The sequence below is a fragment of the Protopterus annectens genome, chromosome 5.part1 (assembly GCF_019279795.1).
Source record: "Protopterus annectens isolate FY-2018-M chromosome 5.part1, PAN1.0, whole genome shotgun sequence".
NCBI lineage: Eukaryota > Metazoa > Chordata > Ceratodontiformes > Protopteridae > Protopterus > Protopterus annectens.
Window position 1 is genome coordinate 364614753 of NC_056736.1, and position 25000 is coordinate 364639752.

Here is a 25000-nt window from a genome sequence, read left to right on the forward strand (position 1 = left end):
TTTGTGTTCAAGAAGCTAGCTCTCCATTTGAACCAACTAATCTGGCTGACTTGAGGTTCTTAACATGGAAAACTGTTTATTGTATGTTCTGACCTCCTAAGAAGCGAGCCTGAGTTACAAGCTCTTATGGCAAGTCAACCCAATCCCCGTTTCCACAGAGACGGGGTTTCCTTAAGAACTAATAAGTTTAGGCATAAAAAAAAGTGGTATCTGATTTTCCTTTAAGCCAACTTCTCATCTCACTGATTGCTTTTCTAAACCTAAAAATGAGGGAGAAAGGATACTCCCTACAGACAGCTCAGATACTATCTCTTAACTGAAGAAAATATTTCATATTTGTGTGTCAGTTGTTTATTTCTTAAAGTAAGAAAGGGCAAATGTGTCAAAGCAGACCATTTCCAAATGGTTATCTCAGGCTTTTACCTTTTGTTCTTAACGCAACAAAACTTTTCCTGGCAGGGTCAAGAATCATTCTTCTAAGGACTGCTTCATCTATGGCTTTTTGGAAATGGTTGGATACCAAGTATTCCAGAAGCAACAACTTGATCTTCTCTAACAATTTTTTCTAAGCACTACAAGCTTGATTCTATTCTGCTGGTACTCCTGGATCCTTCTTCCACATCCCAAATGTACTAAGCTATGATTATATAGCCAAGACTTATGCAGCAGTGATGAATATGATGAACCATAGTACAGTTGTACAAGTAAGCTTACCATAACAGTAAATGTTTGAATGATCACTTCTGCAGTCGCTGCTGTCTCCCTCCTCCCCCCTTTGTGTGTGTTTTTTTTTTTTTTTTTTTAAGTTACCGGGTGTGTATACATTTATTTTACATTTGTTTTAGGGATAGTCCGACTTGATAGATTCAGCGGAGACCCAGGGAGAAAAGCTTCAAGATAATAATACACACTTTGAACATTTAGTAAATGCTCGTTTCAAGCAGATTGGTCATAAGCAACACCAGCATTTGGCACATATAGTACTAACTTATTATAAAACACTTTATAAGACATAACATTATTTTGAAAGTTGTATATACATATTCAGGTTTAAGACGCATTGAGCAGCAGTTATACAATTGACCCCTCCTGAAATGGTGTGTTAGAAAAAAGTTAGAAGTAGTTGAAGGTAAGGCACCTAAGTAATAGAGAAGGCACTAGTCGTGGTTGGTGCAAGGGCATAACCAATGTGTTTAAGTATTTCTTAAGTTTGTTTTTGAATTGAGTTAGTGAGGGTTCTTGGGTCAAATCAGCTGGGAGTCTGTTCCATGTTTTTCCAACAGAGGTGGCAAGCAGAGTCCCCAGCTGAGTAGTTGGATTTGTGTGTTTGAACTAGGAGTCTAGTGGATGATCGCAGTGGTCTGGTGCTGGTGTAGGGGCTGATATTTTTTAGTGCAGGTGTATTTTCTGGTTGGTAAAGCCCTTTATGTGCCACTATTCACTGCTTGAACTCCAGTAGGCTAGGCAGTTCAAGCCATCCTAGGCAATTTAGGTTGTGACAGTGGTCTGTCCGGTAAGCTGTGCCATTAGCAAATCTGGCAATGTGGTTGTAGCAGGATGATAGTTTATTAAGATCTCTCTTGCTCAAGTTAGAGAATAGAGGTGAGGCATAGAAAAGAGTTGGTGGTAGATGGGAACGGGCAATTGCAGTTCTAGCAAGTGGGGTAAGGAAAGGTTTTGATTCTGTAGAGAGAGCCAAGTTTTTTATTAATGGTTTTGATAGTTTGATATGCGCATCAAACTTTAGGTTAAACTACTGGGTGTCATAGTTGATAGTTTGGGCTTCTGGGAAGAGAGTGCCATTGTTAGTGGTTATGTTGAAGAATGGCAGGGGGATGGGTCTTGTGTGTGGGGGAGAAGAGGAGCAGCTTAGTTCTGTTGGTTTAGGATTAGATTTTGTTTGGAGCGCCATTTTTTTCCACTGTATTGAAAGTATTTTGGGTTAATGTGAATAAAGTAGCTGGTGAGGTGTCAGCACAATTCAAGGTGGAGTCATCCACATATTGAATGCATGTAACTGAATGAAGGTCGTTGATAAAGTTGGAGAAAAAGGGTCCTAGTATCGAGCCCTAGGGGACTCCTAATTTGATGGGTAGGCGAGATGATGGCTTGTCCTGCCATAAGACTGCCTGCTCCCTACCCTGCAGGTAGTATTGAAGCCATTGGAGTGCATGATGGTTTAAGTAGAAGGCCTTCAAGGTATTTATAAGCATTTTGTGGTCAACCATGTCAAAAGCCTTTGATAGATCTAGAAAGAGTGCTAAGGATAGTTTATTATTGCAGTTGTGGTTAATGACGTTTGAGAAAGAGAGTAGGGCAGGAGGAGTACTATGGTGTGTCTTAAATAAAGCCATGCTGAAAGTTGGACAACAGCGTGTTCTGTTTGAGGTAGTGCATGAGCTGTATGTGTGCACAATTCTCCATAATTTTAGCTGGAGGTGACAGAATAGCTATGAGTCTAACGTTTGACAGTTCAGTGGAACTGCCTCCTTTATGGAGAGGTATGGCATGTGAGACTTTCCATATAGTGGGTACAGCAGCTTCAACTATAGCTTTGTTGATCAAGATTGAGATGGGGTATGCTATGGTGTCAGGAGCCTTTTGTAGATAGTCTGCTGGGAGGAGGTCGGCAACCAGGGTGGGGGGTCTTGGTTTCTTAAGGCACAAATAAAGTTGAGTAGGAACAGGTTGGAAGGTGAAGTATGTTTGAGTACTCTGTGTGGCTGCATTAGAATTAGAGCCATTGGGAGAGAGTTGGCTGGATAGTCTCAGTGAAGAAGCTGTTGAAGTTATTAGCTACGTCTACTGGAGATTTTTGTTGGGAAGCTGAGGGGAGTGGAGTGGTGGGTTGCCCTGGGTGGAGTAGTTTGTTTGTTTATTCCTGCCCAGAACTTCTAAGGTTTGTTTTGGTCTTTTTACAGTAGATGATAGTTATGTTTGTCTAAGGTTATGGATTTTTTGGTGTCATTCCTTAGCTGTCTGAATCATAGTTGATCAAATGGGGCTTTTGTAAATGTATATGTACGTTTACTTCTAGCTATGTCCTCTTTGGACTCGGCATTCCTCTCATTTGGCATGAGAGCTCTGAAAGGCTTGGTGCTCCACTTGTTTTATGCAGCTCAGCTTGAGTGTCCAATGGTTTGAGCATGTGTAGATGCCCTGAAGCTTTGGAAGCTGGCCATCTGTTGTATTCTTGGCCGGATATAACCCATATAGCTAGAGCTACTACAGTGATCATGCGAACATTCACTGATTATGTACGTTTACTTGCACAACTGTACTTGTGCTTGTTGTAAGCATTGAGAAGATCCAGCATCTCCAGCTGCCCATCGTTATTCGTTGCCAACCACAAAACTGATCCCCGTGAACCAGTAAATACATACCTCACTGATCCAGCTCTGACATTTTACAGTTGTGCTGAATTTATTAAACAATTTATTGAAACAGCTCAACTTTTCATTCAAGCTAACACACCACTACTTTGGCATTTATTACTTTTTCAAACAAGAATGTCTTAGTAAATTCAGAAATTCTAACTTCCTATAAAAAAAAAATAAGCCGTAAACAAAATTTTGCTTTTATTAATCTATCTCCTAGAAGAGCAGCACATTAGAACTTATTACTTTTCACCAATGCTTTTAATGCTAACCTCTGAGCCTTCCTACTATTGACCACTGTCTACAGACTCTCTTTTTATAAACTTCTGCCTTCTCAACTACTTTCCAAAACTTGAAATTACTGTCTGTGTAATATTGAAAAGAATGGTACTACTACTCTGGTGGCAATCTTCTTTACCTTAATCTGTACTGAAAAAAATTCTATAAACGTGGTACTGCTATTTGAAATTCGGCCCCCCCCCCCTTACATCTCCAACTGCTTCTTTCAAACACAATCAAAGCACATTTTTTTGAGATAATAGGCAATTATTTTGTTAAACCTTCTGGCACCATACGTCAAAATGCTTTACCCATCTCTAGCTTGTAGTCTTTCTAAAAATCACTCTAAATGTAAACCCATTGTGTATATTGTAAATGTTTTATCTGTTTGTATTTGATTGTGTGTTTTATTTTTTTCTGTTGTACCATATGTCAGTTTTTACTGTGTGGCTTTTGGGGACTGGGTCATGGCTGAAGGGGTCAGTTGCCCAGCAAACCTATTTAAATAAAGGCTAGTAAAGAAAATTTAAGAATGGAATGCAGTTTTAAAGCAAGATTAGCAGAGATGAAGCCAGTGAACTGCTTGAAGTGTATAGGCAGTCTGCCAAAAAGGATATGTTCAGATGTTTGATCAGTCTGTTTGGTGGAAGTAGGTTTCTGCTGCTGCAGGATGCTCTAAGATGAGCAGATATGTTGCTATTTGCAGGAGACAGATGCAAATTGCAGCAGTAAGTCCATGAGTAATGAGAGAGTGCATGTGGTAACATGCAAAGTACAAACAGATGTGGTGTACTTATGACAATGTGGGGTGTAAGGTTAATATATAAAAGCAGTTATTGCTTGAGGCATTGGTGATGGCTTCCCACACTTGCTATCCCACTGGTTCCAGGTATATATCAGTTAATATAAGACTGTGCACAGGAGCTTGGGATGAGTGAATGCAGGTGAGCTCTTACATGGAGGTTGCCAGATGAAGTACCTCCAGTAAGGTGGTGAAGGGAGATAGGGCAACAAACAAGCCCAGAAGACTCAGCCTGCATATAGGAAGTGCAAGGATTCTTATCTTACTGCAGATTTATTGTTTTTTCTAATATGGCATTGACATGTTAGAACTGCTACAAGCTGTCCATCTGTCATTTATCCCACCTTTTTTTTTTTTTTTTTAATTGACATTTCTTCTGTATTTTCTCTACAGGAAACAGTGGAAGTGCATTTGTTCAGATTGAGGTTGCGCGGTCATCCTGGCCTCTAGACAAACCCTATGTGATGTTTCTTCCCAATACAACACTAATGACACCAGCAGATTCCAAACTGGGAAAGAACCGGACTGGAGTACGCATGTTCAAAGAAGGTATTGCCTTCTCTCTGATTTGAATCACACTTGAGGAAAATATTTTGAAAATGTGAGCCTTTTTAATTTTAGCATAGGAAAGGTTTAATATTTTCTTATTTTACGTTAAAACAGTATTTTCGTAGGCTTTACAAAAGAGGGAGCATAGTTTCATAATGCATGTGGTCATTTCTGCTTTCATTGCAAACTGTTTAAAAGAACCTCTACTGAGAACAATATGATTTACTACATGCAGGTCTTTTCCACTGACAGCCTTGTTCATCTTACTGAATAAGCTGGCTCCTTTATCCCAAAACATAACATTCTTATTGTTGGTTATATAATCTTATTGTTGGTTATATTGCGGATAACCGCTCAAGTGACACAGCCCTCCTGAATGAGATTAACGGAGACTTTGCCTTCCACAAAAAGCAAAGATCTTTGGCATTTTAGTGGAGGTACTTATCCTTTTGCCAAGTCTAATTTGTCGTAGTTTATTTTTAAAGGATTTATTTTCAGAGCCACAGTTATGATTTGCTCTGAAGCAGTATAACTTTCACTGTTTAAATATGGTTTCTATAAAGCTATAACATTTTAATCTTGCAATTAAAGGCTTTCTGGTGGCTAAAAAAACACTGTACCATTTTTATCAATAATGTACCTCTTAATTATATAGAATTTTGCAAATTCCCTGGATTTTTGCCTCATATTTTTAATTTATTTCCAATAAAAGTTGTGGTTTGTAGTCAAATCATTGAGGATTGAAGTCATTAAGTAATAGCAGACTTTTAAGTTTTGCACTTTTTCTTCAGAAAATACATGCTAATGCAAAGCCTGTTCTAGCAACTAAGTTTATAAAATAAATATTTAAAATATGTCCTTTATTTTGGGCTTTTGTCCTCCCATTGTCTTTGGTTTTGTCAGAGTACTTGCAATATGTGGTTGAGAAGGTATGGTCAATATAGCAAAGCAAATCTCCTTCATATCTTTAACATATCACCCTCATGACTGTTTTAGGCTGCCCCAAGGATCTTTTTCTATAATACTGGCCAAAGGCATCATTAATGAGAAATTCAGTACAACGATTCAACTCCATAGTGGGGGGTGATCAGTAAAAGCCAACCATGGAAAGCACTAATAGTACAGTCTACTTTGCATAAATGCCTAGCCTCGAGACTGAGGTTAGTTAATGCATGTAATTGGAGTATGCTTATAAGCAAAGTTGCTGTGAGTTGCATGTATTTGTGCTGGATACACAGTACAGTCACACAAAATACGCACAAAAAAGTACAGTGATAGTTTTCAGAAATGTTAGAGTAGTGTGTATATTGTAGTTGCAGGAGAAAAAGCCCCTTTGCAAACTGGTATTACAGTATAATTTTTCTATCTGTCACAGGCTTCAGTACCACTTATTCATGTATTCACTGTGTTCTAGCTTGATTCTACTTAATTCAGCCTGTGTACTTCCTGAAGTATCTAGCTTGGAAATCAGTATGGTGCATCTTCTATCAAAAATGGATTTTATTCTGTATATTCAAAATGTATTTTTGTTTTGTTTTCTTATACTAGGTAATGCAATGTATACAGTGATACCTTTCAGTAACTTTATAGAAAAATGTTCTGTAAAACACTTACAGTAGTCAATACAGTCCCCTCATGGTTTAGTGGAAAAACATGTATTAATGTCTGAACAACTGTTTGCTGCTTCAGATGAAATGCAGTGCCCTTAAATTCATAGAAAGTGGAAAACTACTCGCATCCCTTTTGTTCCAAGAATCTGTGCAGTATGTCCAGAGATTGTGTAGCATCTTGGAAGTGTATTGGAGCAGTGGAGACATCTTCCTCATCACTGTCTTCCTCTTCTTTCCAGTTGCCAGCAGCACACTGTTCTGGGAAAAATTCAGAAGCCATTTCTTCTGTTTTCAAATTCATCAATTGCAATGTACCACTCTAAATCGGCCACCATCATGCCCGAAGGGGTGCAAAGGTTCTCGTGCTAATCTGTCTCTGTTAATCTCTGTCTCTGTTGTTATTGTCTGTGCTTTGTACAACAAAACTAGAATTCTTGTAGCAGTTGTCTATCACAGATTATGAAATTTTATTCCATGCTTCTTTCGGCATGTGTAATGAATACAGCATGGATAGCTTCTTGGAAAACTTAGCTGCTGTTTTCTATGATCCAGGCGTACTGTCTATATCGATTACAATGTGCTGCAGGACCAGTGAATAGTAATGCTTCTTGAAGCAAGCGATAATACCCTGAACCATTGGTTGAACAGGGGATGTGGTGTTTGGTAGCAGGACCGAAGTTTTACATTTGTCAACTTGACATTATCAGTATGCACAGCACAGTTGTTGCACAGCAGCAAGATTTTCCTTTTACTCGTGAGCTATCAATTTTCAGAAGCCATTTGAAAAATGAAATACAGAAGTCTGTGCTGCTGTTGCTTGCCTTGTTAAAACAAAGTCTGATTAATGCACTGAACTTTGCAGACTATTAACCTTTCCAGCGCACTTTAATAATAATAGCTTGCTTTATAACAGACTTACAATAATGTTGCAGTTTACAGGTTTTACTGTCTCAGGTTAAACTTTTCAGACAGCACAGATGATTTTCTCCAGTATACAGAACTAACCAATCAGATCTCTCATACATTTTTATGAAAGCAGTCTTTTGGGAAATCTGAGTCATTACTTGGGTATTTTCTGATGTCGTGCTCTGTTTCAAGGTGAATTATGTAACAGTCTAGAAAGTCGTTATCTCCAACCCAGTAAGGAGTTAGTTATTCATTCATGCAGTCTGTTAGTTCTTGCACTTGGGTCTCAGGAAATTCCTTCTCTTTCCCTTGAAGCTTGTACCAAATACAGTACAATTTGTAATTGGATGCTTTTAGTTTAACCCTTTACTAGCAAACAGAAATGTACATGCATCTTAAGTGACTATACTTTAAACAGGGTCTATATTGCATTGTCAAACTTTTAAATGAACGTCATATAGTCGATACCATGTGCCGTTCGAAAATTTAAAAGTTTGAACCTTTCAGTGGAGATCTCCGTACAGTTTGTAATGGGAAGATTCCCTTTTCTGCACTGTAGTGCAATCTCAAAGTTGGTATATTTAAAGAGCGAATGGGTGTGAGGGCTGCAACCCCCCCCATGTGGGGGGTGTAGGGTGGCTTGCCCCCTACTTAAACCGTTCAGGTAGGTTTTTTCTTGGATTTATTTTTTTATTACATTTTTGAACTTTTAAAAGTTCGATCATATGGTGTCAGCCATATGATGTTCGAAAGCTTGATTTATGTAATATAGATGCTTTAAACAGTGTACATGCATCTGACTATATTTTTCTACATATATTCTAGCAAACAGAAGTATATATGCACTATTTTAAATGTCTAAGTATATATCTAACAGTTCTCCCTTTTTTGTTTTAAATCGCACAAAACAGTTTACATTGATATGCATACATTAGGAAACAAAACCTTTGGTTTTCTTTTGATACAATTTAAAATGCAACAAACATTACTACTAGAATTGGGCATCGACTATCTCTTTCGCAGACCATTCTGTAAAAATACTTTATGTAAAAACAGACTACTTGAAGATTTTATTTAAAAGTTAAGACCTTTTACTTTTTGGAGTAAATGTGTTATGTCACATTAAAGTGTTATTACTAAAACATTTCACAAAGGGTGTCTGCTTAAAAAAAACTCATACAATACAAATTAAGTAGCAGTTTCTGAACATTTTAAAACTTGACGGCAAAATTGTCCGTACAGATTCAGTGTTGTACAAGACATGGTTTATACACTGGGAAATGCTTTTCACATATTAAACCATATGCTTGCACAGATTGTTTTTGCATTTGTACATACGTGGGTTTTAATGTGCCCTTAGTCCAGTTTACAAACTTAGTATTAAACTGAAGCTTGCTAATTAAACATTACTGAAATATTAAAATGTATTACTGGTATGTTTGTCTTGCTACCATGCATGTTAAAGGTACCCTAATCACTTAATGACAAAAAAGCAAGGTTGTCTTTTAATAATTACTAAATTAACACAGACAAGTATGTTTTTTCTTGTACCTTTTATGTTAGTCCCTTTTGCAATACTGTTTATACAGTCCGTGTAAAATTGAGTGTGCCCCTTCCCACTGTAGTACACTGCATTTTATTGCAGTATTGTCTGCTTCATGTTGTGAGAATTGAATGTATGCCTGCCATCTGGCCGTTACCCAGACTGTGGCACTCTGATCTAAAAGATTTTTCTTTGCTGAATTTTTAACAGATTACACATTTGCTTTATTGGGTCACTAACAATTTGTGGACCACTGTCTGATTTGACAATTTTTGGCCATTTCCAGTGACGAGATATTTTTCTTTAAGGTTTTGCTGTTGCCTTTGCTGTCCACTACTAATTGGTATTTGTACCCTCCCTTTGTTGTTGGCAAGGGACCTGCATGATCTATTTGAACTGCATACCATGGCCCATCTGCTGGCTGTACTCTTATGTAACTGAGGATATTCTTCGTGTTTCACTGTTGCAGTCCTCGCACTTTGGTTATCTGCCTGCAGGTAGCCCTCAGTTGGCCCGAATACCAGAGACTTAGTATTTCTGCGTCGGTTGCTGTCGCTCCAAGACTGTCAGGTCATCAAGGGTATAAAAACAGGCAGCCGACGCAGTTGCATCAGTCTTTCTTGCCGAGGAGCCCACAGCCCCTAATGCCCGCTTCAATGGATTCACAGCCCTTTACAGAGACCCATTCAGAGTCTGGTATGCCACGAGACTCTTTGACTGTGGAACCTGCAGATGTCTCTACCTTAGATGGGTCCGGAGCCACTGAGCAGGCACTGGCTTCTGAGGAAGTTCTTTGCATTACTGATGTTAGACAGAAACAAACTTTTTTCATGTCTTCAGTTCTATCTAAAGCTACTGAGTTTCTAAGGCCAAGAGTATGCGCTACGCCTAGAAAACAGATGACCAAAGCGCATGCACCTGCTCACTTTCCACAACATCAAATGCTTAGTGGCAGATGACCTTATTATGCTGATTAGGGGAAGTCAGCCTTTCTCTGCTAAGAGAGAGACCAGTGCCCCACAGCTTCAAAAGACCAAGAGTCCGACTCTGAGGTATCTGATTATGAAGACATGCACTTATCTGCTTATGAGGATTCTGATGCAGAGGAATCCATTCCCTCTGCCACTCCTCCAGAGGACTTTTCTTTTGGTGAAACTTTACATACTTTAAGAGAGCATTTCCACTGGGAATGCCAAGACTATCCTCAGTCCAAAAAGGGACTCCGAGAATTTCTAGACTTGCCACAGCATAGGCCTTTAGCAATACCCCCAGTCCTGGAAGTTGTTTGTCTTTATGGACTCCAGTCTTACTCCTGATAGTTTACCCCCTGCTCCTAGGAAACCAGACAGGTACTACAGTGTACCTGACTCTCTCAAAAATTCCTGTTGAATCCTACTACTGATCCAGAGATCATTTTCCAGGGGCCTAAAGATATCAAAGCAACTACAGCTAAGAATTCCACCCCTTCAGACAGGGATTCCAGAGCTTTGGAAAGATGGGGTAAGAAAGTATATACTTCTGCAACTCTCGCCATTAGGGCTTTGAATTGTCAGTTTCACATGTTGAAGTACCAGCAGCATATTATGGAACTTTATTAAGCAAAACATGGCAATCTTTACAGACTGTGCAAAATATAAAGAATTGCAAGAACATATGCATTCTGCAAGCCAAGTCAGCAAGCATACATTGCAGTGTGGCTTTGATGCCCTAGAAGCATCTTGCAGGGCAGCAGTCACTGGTGCTGTACTGAGAAGACATGCTTGGCTTAAGAAGCAGACCATGTCATATCAAAGTTATTAGACGTTCCTTTGAACAAGGACAATGTTTGGCACCAAAGCAGAAGAGGTTCTTAAAAGATGGAAGAAAAAGTTAAATCTATGCAGACAGTTGAATTCTTGCAAGTAGATTCAGTAGGCATTGCCCCTTGAAACATTGGTCCTTTCCAGCCCCCTCATGGCCATTTCAAACTAGACCCAGGGGAAACAGACCACCTAGACTACAGTCTCCGGGAATGCAGAGATCTAAGCAATGGAGTGCCTCCTCCTCTAAGGCAGGGAGTGCTAAGCCACCCCCTTACAGAAAGAGTTCCCAGTGACTTCTCAACTCCACTCCCCACCTCTGCCCCAACTGTTTGTGCTCCTAGGAGGAAAACTTGCCCTTCATGCAAAAAACTGGATTGCCATCAACAAAGACCGATGGGTCGTCAACATTGTATCCCAGTTGTATGCATTTTACTTCCACTCACTGCCAATCCCAAAAGGGTTCCCAGACCTTCCTCCAAACCAGTGGGGAGAGGCACAAAACCAGGTTCTGTCCCTGCTCTCTAAGGGCAATTCAGTCTTTTTCTGCAGAACACAGGTCAAGGATTCTATTTGACTTTTCCTGGTACCCAGAAAAGATGGCACTTGGTGCCCAATCTTAGAGCTTTCAATTCTCCACCTTCCTGGTGGTACCAAAATTCAAAATGCTCACCCTGCTGCAGCTTTTCTACGTGTGCTAGCCAAAGATGCCTGGTTAGTCACTCTAGACCTAAAAGAAGCCTATTTGTACATCCCTATAAGGGACTTGTGCAGGAAATATCTACGCTTCAGGGCAGGATCTATGCATCATCAGTTCTCTGCACTTCCCTTTGGCTTATCCACTGCTCCCAGAGTATTCACAAAATGCCGGACTCCTGCCATTGCTTACTGCTGACAGAGAAATATTTAAATTTACCCGTACTTGGACTGACCGATTCAGGCGGACAGTCAGGAAAGGCTGTTTTTTTTTTTTTTTTTTTTTTTTTTACAAATAACCTCCCTGGGGTACACCTCAATGAAAAGAAATCTGAACTAGTCCCCAGTCAAGACTGTATTCCTGGGAGCAAGCTTGGACACAGCATCCCAGATGACATTCCTCACTCCAGGAAAACAAACCTATCTGACAGACTATTTTACTCAAATGGCCACCAGAACCCAGCTATCTGCAAGGAAAATCAGGCCCTAGGGTTCATGGCCTCATGCATCCTACTAATTCCATATGCCAGACTGCATATGAGGAAACTTCAGTGGTACTTAAGTCTTTGGTGCCAACATTCTCAGGACCTGGAAACAGTCATTCCTATCATACCCTATCTAAGGACAGAGTTTCTTTGGTGGGCAGCAGCATGCCACCACAAGGGACTGTCCTTTACTCAACCCCACGCCGCCCAGACCCTTACCACAGACCCATCAGACTGTCTGGGGGGCACACATGGATAGCAAGTGCATTCAGGGCCACTGGAGCCAAGGTCAAGTTAATCTGCACAGCAACCAAAAAGAGATGTTAGTGGTACAGCATGCTCTAACAGCTTTCAGATCCCTACTCTCTCCTGGACACCTGCTAATAAAAAACAGACACAACAGTTGTGGTACAACAAGCATAGGGGAACAGACTCTTGCCCACTATGCAGGCTAGCCATGGTACTGTGGAACACAGCCTTGGACATGCAGGTCAGTCTGTAAGCTCCATTCCTGCCAGGCAAACAAAACTCACTGGCAGACTACTTGAGCAGAAATCTCCTAGATCCACACGAGTGGCAATTGGAGCCCAGCACCTTCAACCTTCTGATTCAGAAATGGGGGGGCCCCAGAGGTGGATCTCTTTGCCTCCCCCTGCAACAAATTTTGCAGCATGATACCTCACAGCAGGGCCTGGAAAGTGGATGCCCTATCCTTCCAGTGGGAAAATCTCTTAATCTATGCCTTTCCTCTCTGCCCCTTCTCAAGAGTATTGCTCAAGATAAGACAGGACAGACCAAGGACAATTCTGATTGCCCCGGACTGGCCACGCCAGCACTGGTACCCACTCCTGCGTAGCCTCTCATTGGTGCCACCCTGGCACCTACACCAGAGCCCAAACCTGCTCTCAGCAGGGGGGACAGATCTTGCATCCGCAACTGCAAACCCTAAATCTTGCAGCCTGGTTTATTCCTTGAATTCTCCCCCAGTAACCAGCCTAAGGAAGCAGGTGCTGGACATCATCCCTGAAGCCAGAAGACCCAGTACAAGGAAATCCTATGCTGATAAGTGGAAAAGGTACTGCTCCTGGATTCGTTCTAAAGGAGAGGACACAACTTTGCCCTCTCTACCTCCTGGATTACTTAGCAGATCTACTCCACAGAGGCCTATCCTTCTCCAATAAGATCCATGCCTCTTGTCATTTCAGCTCATTACAACACTGGGCCACCTCTTTTCTCTCACCCTCTTAACAGTTCCTGAGAGGGGCAGACAACTTAAGGCCGCCAAGGAGGGCACTCACCCCTGCTTGGGATCTTAACTTTGTACTGGAAAAGCTCACGCTACCCCCTTTTGAGCCTGCAGTGTCAGCAGAGTTAAAATTCCTCTTGAAAAACCGCCTTGCTTCTGGCCATCACTTCAGCTACAAGAGTGTCTGAGCTGCAAGCACTTATGGCTGTGGAACCCTTCATTATTTTCCATACTGACAGGGTTTCCCTCAGGACTAACCCTTCCTTTACGCCTAAATTGGGGTCCAGTGTGGTTCTCAACCAATCTATTCATTTGCCAACTTTCTTCCCTAATCCTCAAAATAAAGGGGAAAGGATCCTGCACTCCTTGGACATGCACAGACAGCTCAGATTCTACCTTGATAGGACTAAGCCCATCAGGAAATCTGACCAGTTACTAGTCAGCTTTGCACCAGGGCAGAGGGCAAGGCCATTTCAAAACAAACAATTTCAAATTGGATACCACACTGCATCCATTTCTGCTACAAGTAACATGGGAAACCAACCCCTCAGGGGGTCAGAACACATTCCCCTAGGGCAACTTCTACCTCTACAGCATTCCTTAGGGGAGTCCCTACCCGGGACATCTGGAAGCTGCTACCTGGAGTTCTGTACACACCTTCACTAAACATTACCACCTGCCTATCTTTTCCATAGGGTGGGCTTTGCGACAGCAGTCCTGCAGGGCATTCTAGCCAGCCCCAACTCTTGACCGTCTCCACCCTTCAGCTTTGGGAATCCACTCCAGTGTGATGACTGCAACAGTGAAACACGAAGAACATAGTACAGTTGTGTACACTTACCATAAATGTAGATGTTAGTGTATTCACTGTTGCAGTCCTAGTTTCCCTCCCTTCAGCCCCCTTGTCTCTCTCCTCTCTGCCTGTTACTCACCCCTTTCTGGGGTATTAGTATTTACCTTTTACTGGTGTTTTTTTCCCCACCATAACTTGGCTCCCTATTTGGGGGGCTCCTGACATTTTGGGGAAGAAAAACTGATGTAATGGCGTCTGTCCCTGAGCGACGGCAACTGACGCAGAAATACTAAGTCTCTGGTATTTGGGCCGACCGAGGGCTTACCTGCAGGCAGATAACCCAAGTGTGATGACTACAACAGTGAATACACTCTAACATCTGCATTTATGGTAAAGTGTACACAACTGTACTTTTTTTTTTACTTTAACTTGCAAACAATTGTGCAAGCATGCCACTAATAGTGAAGTTTTATTACAATGACCAGATATGGTCTTAACAGACTTGTGCTTTCTGCTTAGTGCTGCACGTGAACTCTTTAATGTTTTAGTAACAGTAATGTTTTAGAAAAACGCAAGCCTCCTTGCCTGGCAACCAGTCTTTTTGACCTTGTAAATTTCAGTACTAATAACATTTTATTTTCCCCAACATTCCTTGTAACTACCCATCCCAACCTGGGAAGGTCCAAGCTCACGTAAAACAAAATCTTACTTTTCTCCCTTCCTGGGCATTCCAGACTCTAGACCATAGTACATCCCTTTAACTCCTTCAGCACTGTCTATCTTCAGTCATCTGCTAATACACTTGCAACTTGATATTAGAATGCAGTTGTAAAACACTTTAAAAATTATAAGTATTTGTGATTTGCATAACTATTCATAAGTTTTAAACTTGGGATGTTATGTAGTCCAATCTCGCCTACATTCTTACCAGTGGGCTCGGAGCCGAATGTCTGCTCTGACTCTGCCATACTTTAGCTCAAAGTCTTTCAATTGTCTGGGTTAAGATGGTATCCCATGCTGCACTGCTATCTATCCCCAGATCTCGTTTGCCACTCGTGTAGCTTGGACGTGGTCACGCTCTTGGCTGTGGCTAAGTATTCTTTTCATTTTTATAGCAGAGAAGTTTTTCTAAAAAATAAGCTATTTTCATAGCTGTTTGTGTGTTATCTTTGAGTGTGTTTGTGGAAAAGTTGTTTTTTCTTGTCTTAGCGTGTTTCTTGTGGTATCCCACTAGCTGTTTCCAACGAGCACGGCCCGTTTCAGTTAGAGGACCTAGTCTGTCCCCTCGCTTACCTTTGTGTGCTAACTTTTTTTCCCTTGGACTAAGCAGTTTAATTTAGAGGAACTAGTTCTCCCTCTTGACCTTGTGTTCTACGACAGTTTAAGTTGGAGGTCTTTGTGGTGTACTGTATCTTCTGTTCCCATGCTTGTGGCTGATTGACCGTTGGTCTGGTTGTTGGGTTAGTGACTCTCAGTTTTTGTAGTGACTATGTCTAAAGATACTAAGGAGCATAAACCCTCAGACTTTAAGTGCACGAAGTGCAGTTATACGATGTCTATCACTAATGGACACTGTGTGTACTGTCTGGGAGCGATTCACCTCCAGGAATCCTGTACTTTTTGTCATGCTTTTAGCCCGCGTGTTCTTCAGGAAAGGAAGAACAAACTGATTTTGAAAGGACTAATGAAACCCTCCGAGGAGGGTTTGGAGAGTGCTTCCAGCTTTAAGTCTTCATCTAAAGCGAAATCTTCTAAGGCTAAAAAGTGATCCCCGGCTCCATCGGTATCTTCGGCGCTGCCGGAGAAAACAGCTAAATCTTCAATTACCTCCTCTGCTCCATTGTCCTCTGCACCGCAGGAAGTGTCTTTCTATGGAACCTGCTTCGGCTCCTATTCTCTCTGAGCCTGTTCAGAGCCAGTCGCCTAGCATTAGGCCGGTATCTCCTCCTCGCAGGTCTCCAGAGAGGGGGTTTCTATCTCCTCCCCTATCCTCTAAATCCTCCAGGACCTTATCGGATGTGGATGTTTATAGAGTGGTGCAGAGACTTTTCCACTCACCGGTATTGGCTAAATTGTTTTCGGCTCCGACCCAGTCGGCTTTGGAGCCGGTCCCTCTACCTGCGTCGATACTTCCTCCTCCGAGCGCATAGCAGCTTTTGGAGCTGGACTGCTCAGCTCCGTTTGATGTCCCTAGGTCAGTTCCGACAGCCCCTCCTGGCTTATCGGTTCCGACGTCCGCTCCGACTCCGTCTGCACCGTCCACGGGGTTCAGGACTCAGGATTCCTGGGTCAGACCTGAGGGGAGGCTTCGGGACACACCTCGGCTCCTAGTTTTCCTCTCTGTGCTTCGGCACAGGGAAGCCTGACTCCTGTCTTGGCTTCGGACCTGGTCCCTTCTGATCCAAGGTCTTCCATGGCTGGTCTATCTTTGGACATGGGGGACCAGCTTTCAAGGCCATGCAGAGCGCGCTGGCCAGGTCGTCAGCGGCATCATATGGTTCGGTCACTCTGTCCCCTACAGCACCGGTGCTGGTCTCTGATCACCCTCCGTCTCTTGACAGTGGAGTCCCAAGATCTCAGGGTACCTCCACGAGTGGTCCCCATATTGGGCCCCTCAGAGTTTTTGCCTGAGGAGCCACCCAGAAAGAGAACGTGCAAGAGGAAGCACATAGATTCCCCAGATGAGTCTCACGTCAGACACCGACCTCGAGGAATCGGAGGGGTCCCCCTAAGTCATCCTCTGAGGATGTTTCTTTTGCTGACATCCTATTGATTTTGAAGCAGAGGTGACTGGCCATCCGAAGCCCCCTCCAAAGAGGAGTCTGTGTTCCTGAAGGCCTTTGGTGCTCAGCCGTCCGCCTCCTGGATGTTTCCACCCTTCGAGCTTCTGGATCTGGTTTGTTGAAGGGTGTGGGAAACCCCTGACTCTGTGGAACCAGTCCCCAGGAGACCCAATAAATTTTTGTCTGCCCCTTCTGATAAGGAATTTCTATCCAAGGGTGTCCCTGTGGATGCCATGGTGGTGGCAGCGGCCACCAAGAAGGAATTGGCTGAGACTTCTTCCACCGTCCATCCCCCTAACAAGGAGTCTAGGACCACGGACTGGTACGGGAAGCATATGTTTTCTTCAGCGGCCATTACTTTGCGGTCACTGATCTACTTATCACACTTTACACTGCTCCAGAGAGATCTAAATGAGCTTGGAGATACTCTAAGGGTTAACTTTTCTGAGGCGGAGACTCAGTCAGCGCTCTGATGTCTACCCTCAATTCTATTGCGAACTCCTCCATGAGGCTGATCTCTCACACAGCTGAGGGAGCGAGTAGGGCAGCAAGTTCAGGAGTCGCTCTTAGGAGACATGCCTGGATGTCCCTTTGTCATTTCGCGGAGGCCTTCAAGTCTACATTCACCAACGCCCCGTTTAATGGTTCTTCTTTGTTCGGAACCAAGGTGAAAGACACTCCCACTAGGTGCGAGCAAGAGGGAAAAACTCTGTCTGCCGTAGGAGTCCGTTTTTCACTTCCCTCTAGGCCTTATCCCAAGGCCCAGAGGAGTTGGAAAATGTGGTTCAAGAAATCAGTTTTTTCCCGATGCACAAGGTGAGTCCCCCTCCAGAGGCAGGGGAGAGGGGGTGGTTATTCAGGTAGATACCGCCCTGGGGCAGAGGAGGCCCTCGTAACTCGGGAGACCGATTCCTTTCATGGTTCTTCCTACAACTGCTCCTGATTACCACCCAGGAACAATGGGTTCTACTAATAATTACAGGAGGATATATCATTCCCTTCTCGTCGACTCCCCCACCAATCAAGAAAATCCCAGATGTTCCACCCAGTCAGAGATTCCGCAGCTTCAGAGGTTTCAAAGTTGCTAGAAAAAGGAGCCATCCAACATGTCCCCTCAGACCAGATCGGATTAGGGACTTACTCTAGATTCTTTTTGGTGCCAAAAAGGACAGGGGACCTTAGACGCATTCTGGATCTCAGCCGATTGAAAACCCATGTGAAAGTCCCATGTTCCGAATGGTCATGTTACAATCTATTCTCCCATGGTTGGGAAAAGTGTGGATGTGCTCCAGCGACCTCAAGGATGCTTACCACCACATAAAGATGGACAGGGCATCCAGAAGTCCCCTACGCTTCCGGCTGGGAGTCAGTCACTTTCAGTTTCGTGCCCTGCCCTTTGGTCTCACCACATCCCCCAGGGTGTTTACCAATTGCATGGCAGTGGTGACTGCTCAATTGAGACGTCAGGGATTCCAAGTGTTTCCATACCTGGACAACTGGCTCCTTACTGCCACCACCAGGCATCTGCTACTTCAGACCAGAGACGCCACTATCAACCTATGTCAATAGTTGGGCATTACCTTGAGCTGGGAAAAATCTGCCTTGTTGCCCTCTCAGTGTGCCACCTTTATAGGTGTCGAATTAGACACTGGCTCATGTGGGCATTTTTACCACAGGAAAGAATCAGAGTTTTACAACAGATTTACGTCTTGCTCCCTCTGAGGAGAGTGAAGGCAAGATTGGTCCTCCAATTGTTTGGGACAATGGCTGCTACAATTGTTGGTTCCCCTGGCAAGGTTACATATGAGGCTCCTTCAGTGGCTACTCTTCGCCCAGTGGTCTCTTCAATGTCTTCCACTTTCTCACCCTATTCTGCTAACAGACATGTGCAGACAAGATCTGAGTTGGTGGCTTCACACCGACTACCTCAATGCGGGAAAACTCTTCGTTCCTTCGCCTCAGGTTGCCACGGTGACCATGGATGCCTCCCTGATTGGGGGGGGGCATTATCTAGGCAGGACAGTCCAAGGCACGTGGCAAGAGCGTGAGATGCATCTGCATATCAATGTCCTAGAGATGAGAGCAGTGCTACTAGCATTGCAAGCACTTCAGAGCTTTCTTCCTCTCAGGACTATTGCAGTCTACTCGGACAATATGTTGGTGGTATGGTACCTGAACAAACAGGGAGGAACCAAGCCGTATCCCCTTTGCAGAGAGGCCATGCGAGTGTGGCAGTGGGCAGTGTCTTCCCAACGTTTTCTTTTAGCAACGCACATTCCGGGGAAGTCCAGTGTGATCGCAGACAGGCTAAGCAGAGCTATTCTGATGCCTCACGAGTGGTCCTTGAACTGTCAAGTTGCGGAACAGATTTTCCACAGGTGGGGTCAGCCTTGCTGCGACCTTTTTGCCAGTCCCCTCAATGCCAAATGCAGCAGCTACTTCACCCTTATCCCCCCCTCATTGGGAGTCTCCCAGGGAAGCTCTAGTCCACGATTGGCCCTCTGGTCTACTATATGCCTTCCCTCCAGTTCCTTTGCTGGCAAAGGTTATTCAGAAAGTGCAATCCTTGGGAAGCAAAATGATTGATTGCTCCACGCTGACCTCGTCAAATTTGGTTCCCCTTTCTCCTTCCCTATCACATGGACACTCCTTGGATTCTGGACCCACAACCAGACTTTTACTGACTCGTATGTCAGGGCAGCTCCTTCCCTCTCTTCAGACCCTCCAGTTGACAGCTTGGCTACTCCACTTCTGTCATTAGTTAGGCTTCACCATTTTTCGCCGGATGTGGTTCATATTCTGTCTTCCTCTCATAAGCCTTCGACCAGGAAGATTTATTACAGCAAATGGAAGAGATTTTCCATTTGGGCGCATGCCATGCAGATTGACCCTTAACACCGCTCCAATCTCGTCAGTATTGGAGTTCCTCTTTATGCTTTTCAACCAGGGATCAGCTGCTGCAACCATTAAAGTCCAGTTGGCGGCGATTTCTACTTTTCACGTCGCAGACTAACCTAGTCTAATGGCACATAGACTTTGTAAGGCTTTCCTGAAAGGCACTATGTTGCTTTGTCCTTCTGTCTCTGAACCTGTTATGCCTTGGGACTTTTGTTCTACATGGTCTTACTTCACCCCCCCCCTTTGAGCCTGCAGCCACTTGTGATTTAAAATTCTTAACTTGGAAGACTGTCTTTTTGGTAGCCATCACATCAGCCAGACGTGTTTCGGAGCTTCAAGCCTTATAAATTAAACCACCTTATTTGATTTTTCATAAGGACAGGGTTTCTCTCAAACAGAATCCTTCCTTCCTTCCCAAAGTAGTGTCAGTTAGTAACCTTAACCAATCCATTGAATTACCAGTGTTTTTTTCCTCCGTTCTCGAACAAGGCAGAATTCAAATTTCATCAGTTGGATGTGCACAAACAATTATGATTTTATTTGTACAGAACGAAGGACCTCAGAAAATCTGATCAGTTGTTTCATTTTTGGAAAACAGAATTGGGTCGCCTGTTTCCAAAGTCACGTTGTCTAGGTGGGTTTCCAGTTGTATTTCTTTCATTTATACCTCAAGGTGAAGAGATTTACCATTCTGAGTGAAGGCTCACTCTACCCGGTCTGTATCTACGTCTACAGCTTTTCAGGCCAGATTGTCTATGGATGATATTTGTGCTGTGGCTACTTGGGCATCTCCTCACACCTTTGTTATTCATTACAAGTTAGATGTGGTATCTAGAGGCAGGTCTTCCTTTGGTTCCACAGTGCTCAGGAGTATATTCCACTGAGCCTCCCAGGATTTAGGTGCTGGGGACGCTGTCCCATGGGTAAGAATGTAGGTGAGATTGAACTACATAACATCAAGAAGTTATGTACTCACCATAACGTTCGATGTATGTAGTCCATCTCGCCTCACATTCTTACTTACCCCCCACCTTCCCCCATCCTGGAGGATCTAGAGGTTAGGCCTAGTTTCAGAATTCCCTTCATTCTTGGTTTGTTCTTCTTTCCTTAGGTGTTATGCATGGAGAAACTAGATCTGGGGATAGAGAGCAGTGCAGCATGGGATACCATCTTAGCCCAGTCAATTGAAAGGCTATGAGTTAAAGTATGGCCGAGTCGGAGCCGACATTCGGCTCCGAACTCACGGGTAAGAATGTGAGGCTAGATGAACTACATACATCAAACATTATAGTGAGTATATAACTTGTTTTATTTGTGGTATTATGTACTCAGTGCAACTTTATTAGTAATATATTACTTTTGTATACCTCTTTTGCCAGGGTCTCTGCTATTGTTGATGCCATTATACAATTACAAAAATAATTGTAAAAAAGCACAATAGATACTGGATTAACTAACACATGCTTATATTTACATTTGCTGTTGTCTGCCTTTTGCTCTTGTGCATTTTAAACAGATGCACTTTAGATGAAAAGAAAATGCATGCATGTCAGTCTTGTGTGACTTTGTCTTTACTGCTTTTAATGTCTCTTGCTTGATTTCTATGCATTAGAAATGTTCTGTTTACCTTTTGACTTGAAATTATCTAACAGCTTGGCTATGAGAGGCTGTACTTGGCAGTCATATGCTCTACTTTACTGTTTAACTGATAAATGTCTTGCTTTAACTGAATGAAAGTTTTAAAATATTTGGGAATTATCTGTCCATACATTAGATCTTGCCGTGTATGTTTAACCATTTTCGAAATGCAAGCATGTTGTAAATTATTTCTTATCAGCATATCTAACTGCTGTGTAAAGACTGGACTTTTTAAACTCTGATAACGAAATTTGTCTTGTAATTTTGCATGGCCTTTCTGATATTTCTTAGTAACCTTTTCTGCTGAGCCTAAAGCTCTTATGCACTTTTGAAAACGTGTTTCTCATTTTTGAACTCTCCAAACTCTGTCTCTTAGAAGTTTAAATTCTTTTTGTCAGTTCACCATGAACATCATCCCTGTCCTTATCTGCAGTGGCTTTATTCCACTTTTGTCTAAAGGGTGTAATTATGTACAGATTTTGTCAACTGATTTGACTGCTGCTGTAACTCTGAAATGAACATTTTACATGTGTTGACAGGACATGTAACTGACATCTGGAAATAGTGTAAATGTATGACCCTTATCTGGTTTATCATTAACAATGTTCTGCACTATATTTTTATGGAATTGTACACAGAAAGCAGTTTCACATGATTCACACAGTAAACATTTACTGTCATACCACACGTTTTTGTTTAAAACGCCAGTCAAATGTAATCATTTGCAAAATGCATGTACATTAACTTGCCTTAGTAAGGTTTTAAGCAGAGACGCACAACATTCTCAGTGAATCGATCCAGAGGTACCAAAAAGACACCAGAAGTCTAAAAAACTGAATTTATTTAGCGCTTTCGTTTCTCTCCAAATAGAAACTTCATCAGAATACAAAAGCCATTATACCCCAGCCTCACATTAAAATTCCCCAAATTACAAATTAACCAGTCAAAGCTGCTTTAAGAAATACTTAAAACTATTTAAAGACATGGACGCTAAAAAATTTACATTTCCAAATGTATCAACTTTAACAAACAATAGAGCAGGTTTCATTAATACCTGGTGTTCTTGTAGCATTTAATTTCAACTGCCATTTTAACTTGCATGTTTACAAATGGGCATCTGTTACTAAAACCTCTCTGATCTTCCACAACTTGCTCAAGAACAAAAACTTGAGTGTAACTGTCATTCAGTAATATGCAGTGCTAAAGCATTTTTAGCATCTTGTTTTCTAATATTTAAAGCATGTTCATACACTTTCTTTTAGCTTCCTGCTAGTTTTACCTAGATGGAATGCATCACAGTCAATGCAGGAAGCAAGATAAACCGCATTAGATGTGTCATGTGTAATAATTCCTTAGTCCAACTACTATACCGTTTATTATAAACTCATTACCAGTTAAAATAGGCCGACACTGGGAGCATCGACCACAGTTAAACATTAATGGCATGTACTTATCATTGCTGTACTCTACAGTAAATTTCTTGAAAGATTTATCCTTCCTAAAAACAATCTTAGGGCATTCACCGACAAACTTCACCCACTCTATCACATTTTAAAATAGCCCAATTTTTTTTCTAAGACTATTCACCATTTGACTATCTCTAGTGTATAGTTGGTGATAAAACACTTTCACTATTTATTTCTAATTTTTTTAACCCTTTTCTAGCAAACAGAGGTGTACATGCATCTGACTATATTTTTCTACATATATTCTAGCAAACAGAAGTATATATGGACTATTAGAAATATCTAAATATATATTTAACACCATTCTTTCCAGATTTCACCAGTCGTACAAGAAGTTTTGTTTTAGTAAGTGACTGGTAACTTTACGTTCTTGAAACACCTTGCATTTTTGCTTTTCCTGATCACGAGAGTTCAAACTTCTCACTGCCATCCATATTACAAGCTAATAGGTCATTCAGTCCTTTCACAGCCTTTGATCCAGCAGCCTCAACACTTAAGTATACCATCTGGCATAGCTCTCCAATATAACCCCGTTATATTAGCATTGACAATGTCTCGTGGATTGCACTCTTTCATGATGTCTGAAAAAACATCTGTCCGCCATCGTTTAGCTCCAAAATCATCTGTCTTGTTTTATACCATGTTTAAAACAGTGTTGTAGTGGCCCTTCCATCTCTAACCAACCAGATGTAGTTTTGAAATTCTCAACCCCTATGCTTTTCCCTAGTTGGTCGTCCATTTCCATTAACAGTGGACCACTAATGGGAATTTTTTGACTTCTGGCTTGTGCACACCAATGCAACAGGGCATCCTCAACATCTTCAGCTTTACACAACCTCTTGCGTTTGCAATTGGTTGGTATTTGTTTGCCACACTAATAATTTATTTGTCAGAATTCGTGAAATTATGCTTTGGTGCACACCTGATGACATTGCATAGAAGTCTGACTTTCTTGATTGTCAAGTCTTAACATCGATCTGCTCAGCTCAAGTAATGGTCTTTTTAAGTTTCTTCGACATTCTTGTAATATCCTTCGATAACTCTTGCTTGTTAAGCAAAAGCATGCAGTATCCCTTGGATAACCGAGAGACTTCCTTCTCAAGTAATAATCACGTAATGAGAGTACGTACGCGCAAATGATAAATGCCCCCATGGTTACAGCGTGCAGCCACACTGGACTGTGTAGTTATGTAAAGTAAATAACATGGCAGTGAACTACTCTGATTTGAGTCAACTATACATTAAAATGAAGTGCGCAATATTATCCAATATGCTTTAATGTGGAATACCCCGCAATACAATTCCATTAACTAATGGGACTGAACGGACTGTGCATTTAACCGGATTATGCTCTTATTCAATCTGCATTTAAGTGGAACTGACTGTTGCAAAACATTGAGCCCACATGACCATCTATCTGAATATAAAAGATATTTTTATTATGCTTTAATATTTAACCTACAGAAGCAACTGAAGGAAAGTAGTATAAGGAGACTGGTGGTACATGAAGTACTTAATGAAGATTGGAGAATAAGGGTTAGATAATTAACGTTTTGGCTGCAAAGAGTTACTTAGTTGATGGGATCTTGTAAAGAAAACAAAAATGGTGAAAGTGAAGTTTCTTATGATTTGCTAGAGAATTTGGTATAGAAGGAGTAAGTCTGGAAAAAGGGTGTTAGTGTTTAATAAAGTGAAAGGTCATCCTTTAAGGAAAAGGGAGTTCAATCTGATATCCTATTGCTGATTCATGAATGAGAGTTTGGCTGCAAGACATGGGCAGAATCAGTGTAGAGCTGATTATATACTGTATAAAAAGAAACTGGAAATGTTGTGCTGCATATTGGGGAGGGTGTTAGTGGTACTAAGAATACTTTTGAAGTTGGTGAAGCAGTCTAATAAACTGGTGGCTTTAGTTTAGGTCCTCTTGTAAAACAGATGCAGCTGAGCTTCCAAGAGTATCTACGGGTGGAGCTGGAAAGAATGATAACTGCTGTTCTGATATCTGGAATAAGAAAGTTAGTGACTCCAAAGTATGCTTACACTAAGGAGCTTATATCTGTGGTAACCTCAACTTAGTTGTGGAAAGGAATGGAATCTAGGTGGATATTGAAGTTCTATGAGTCATTGTGC

General features: G+C 42.0%; 1 protein-coding gene across 1 annotated transcript in view; it reads left to right on the plus strand.

Annotated features, from left to right (window-relative positions):
- The window catches only part of LOC122803163 (short transient receptor potential channel 2-like), a 1104815-nt gene that overhangs the window by 38040 nt on the left and 1041775 nt on the right, over positions 1–25000 (plus strand). Inside the window, exon 2 of the mRNA XM_044072780.1 lies at positions 4852–5007. Within this exon, the coding sequence (XP_043928715.1) occupies positions 4852–5007 (156 nt within the window). The remainder of the gene's footprint in view (positions 1–4851; positions 5008–25000) is intronic.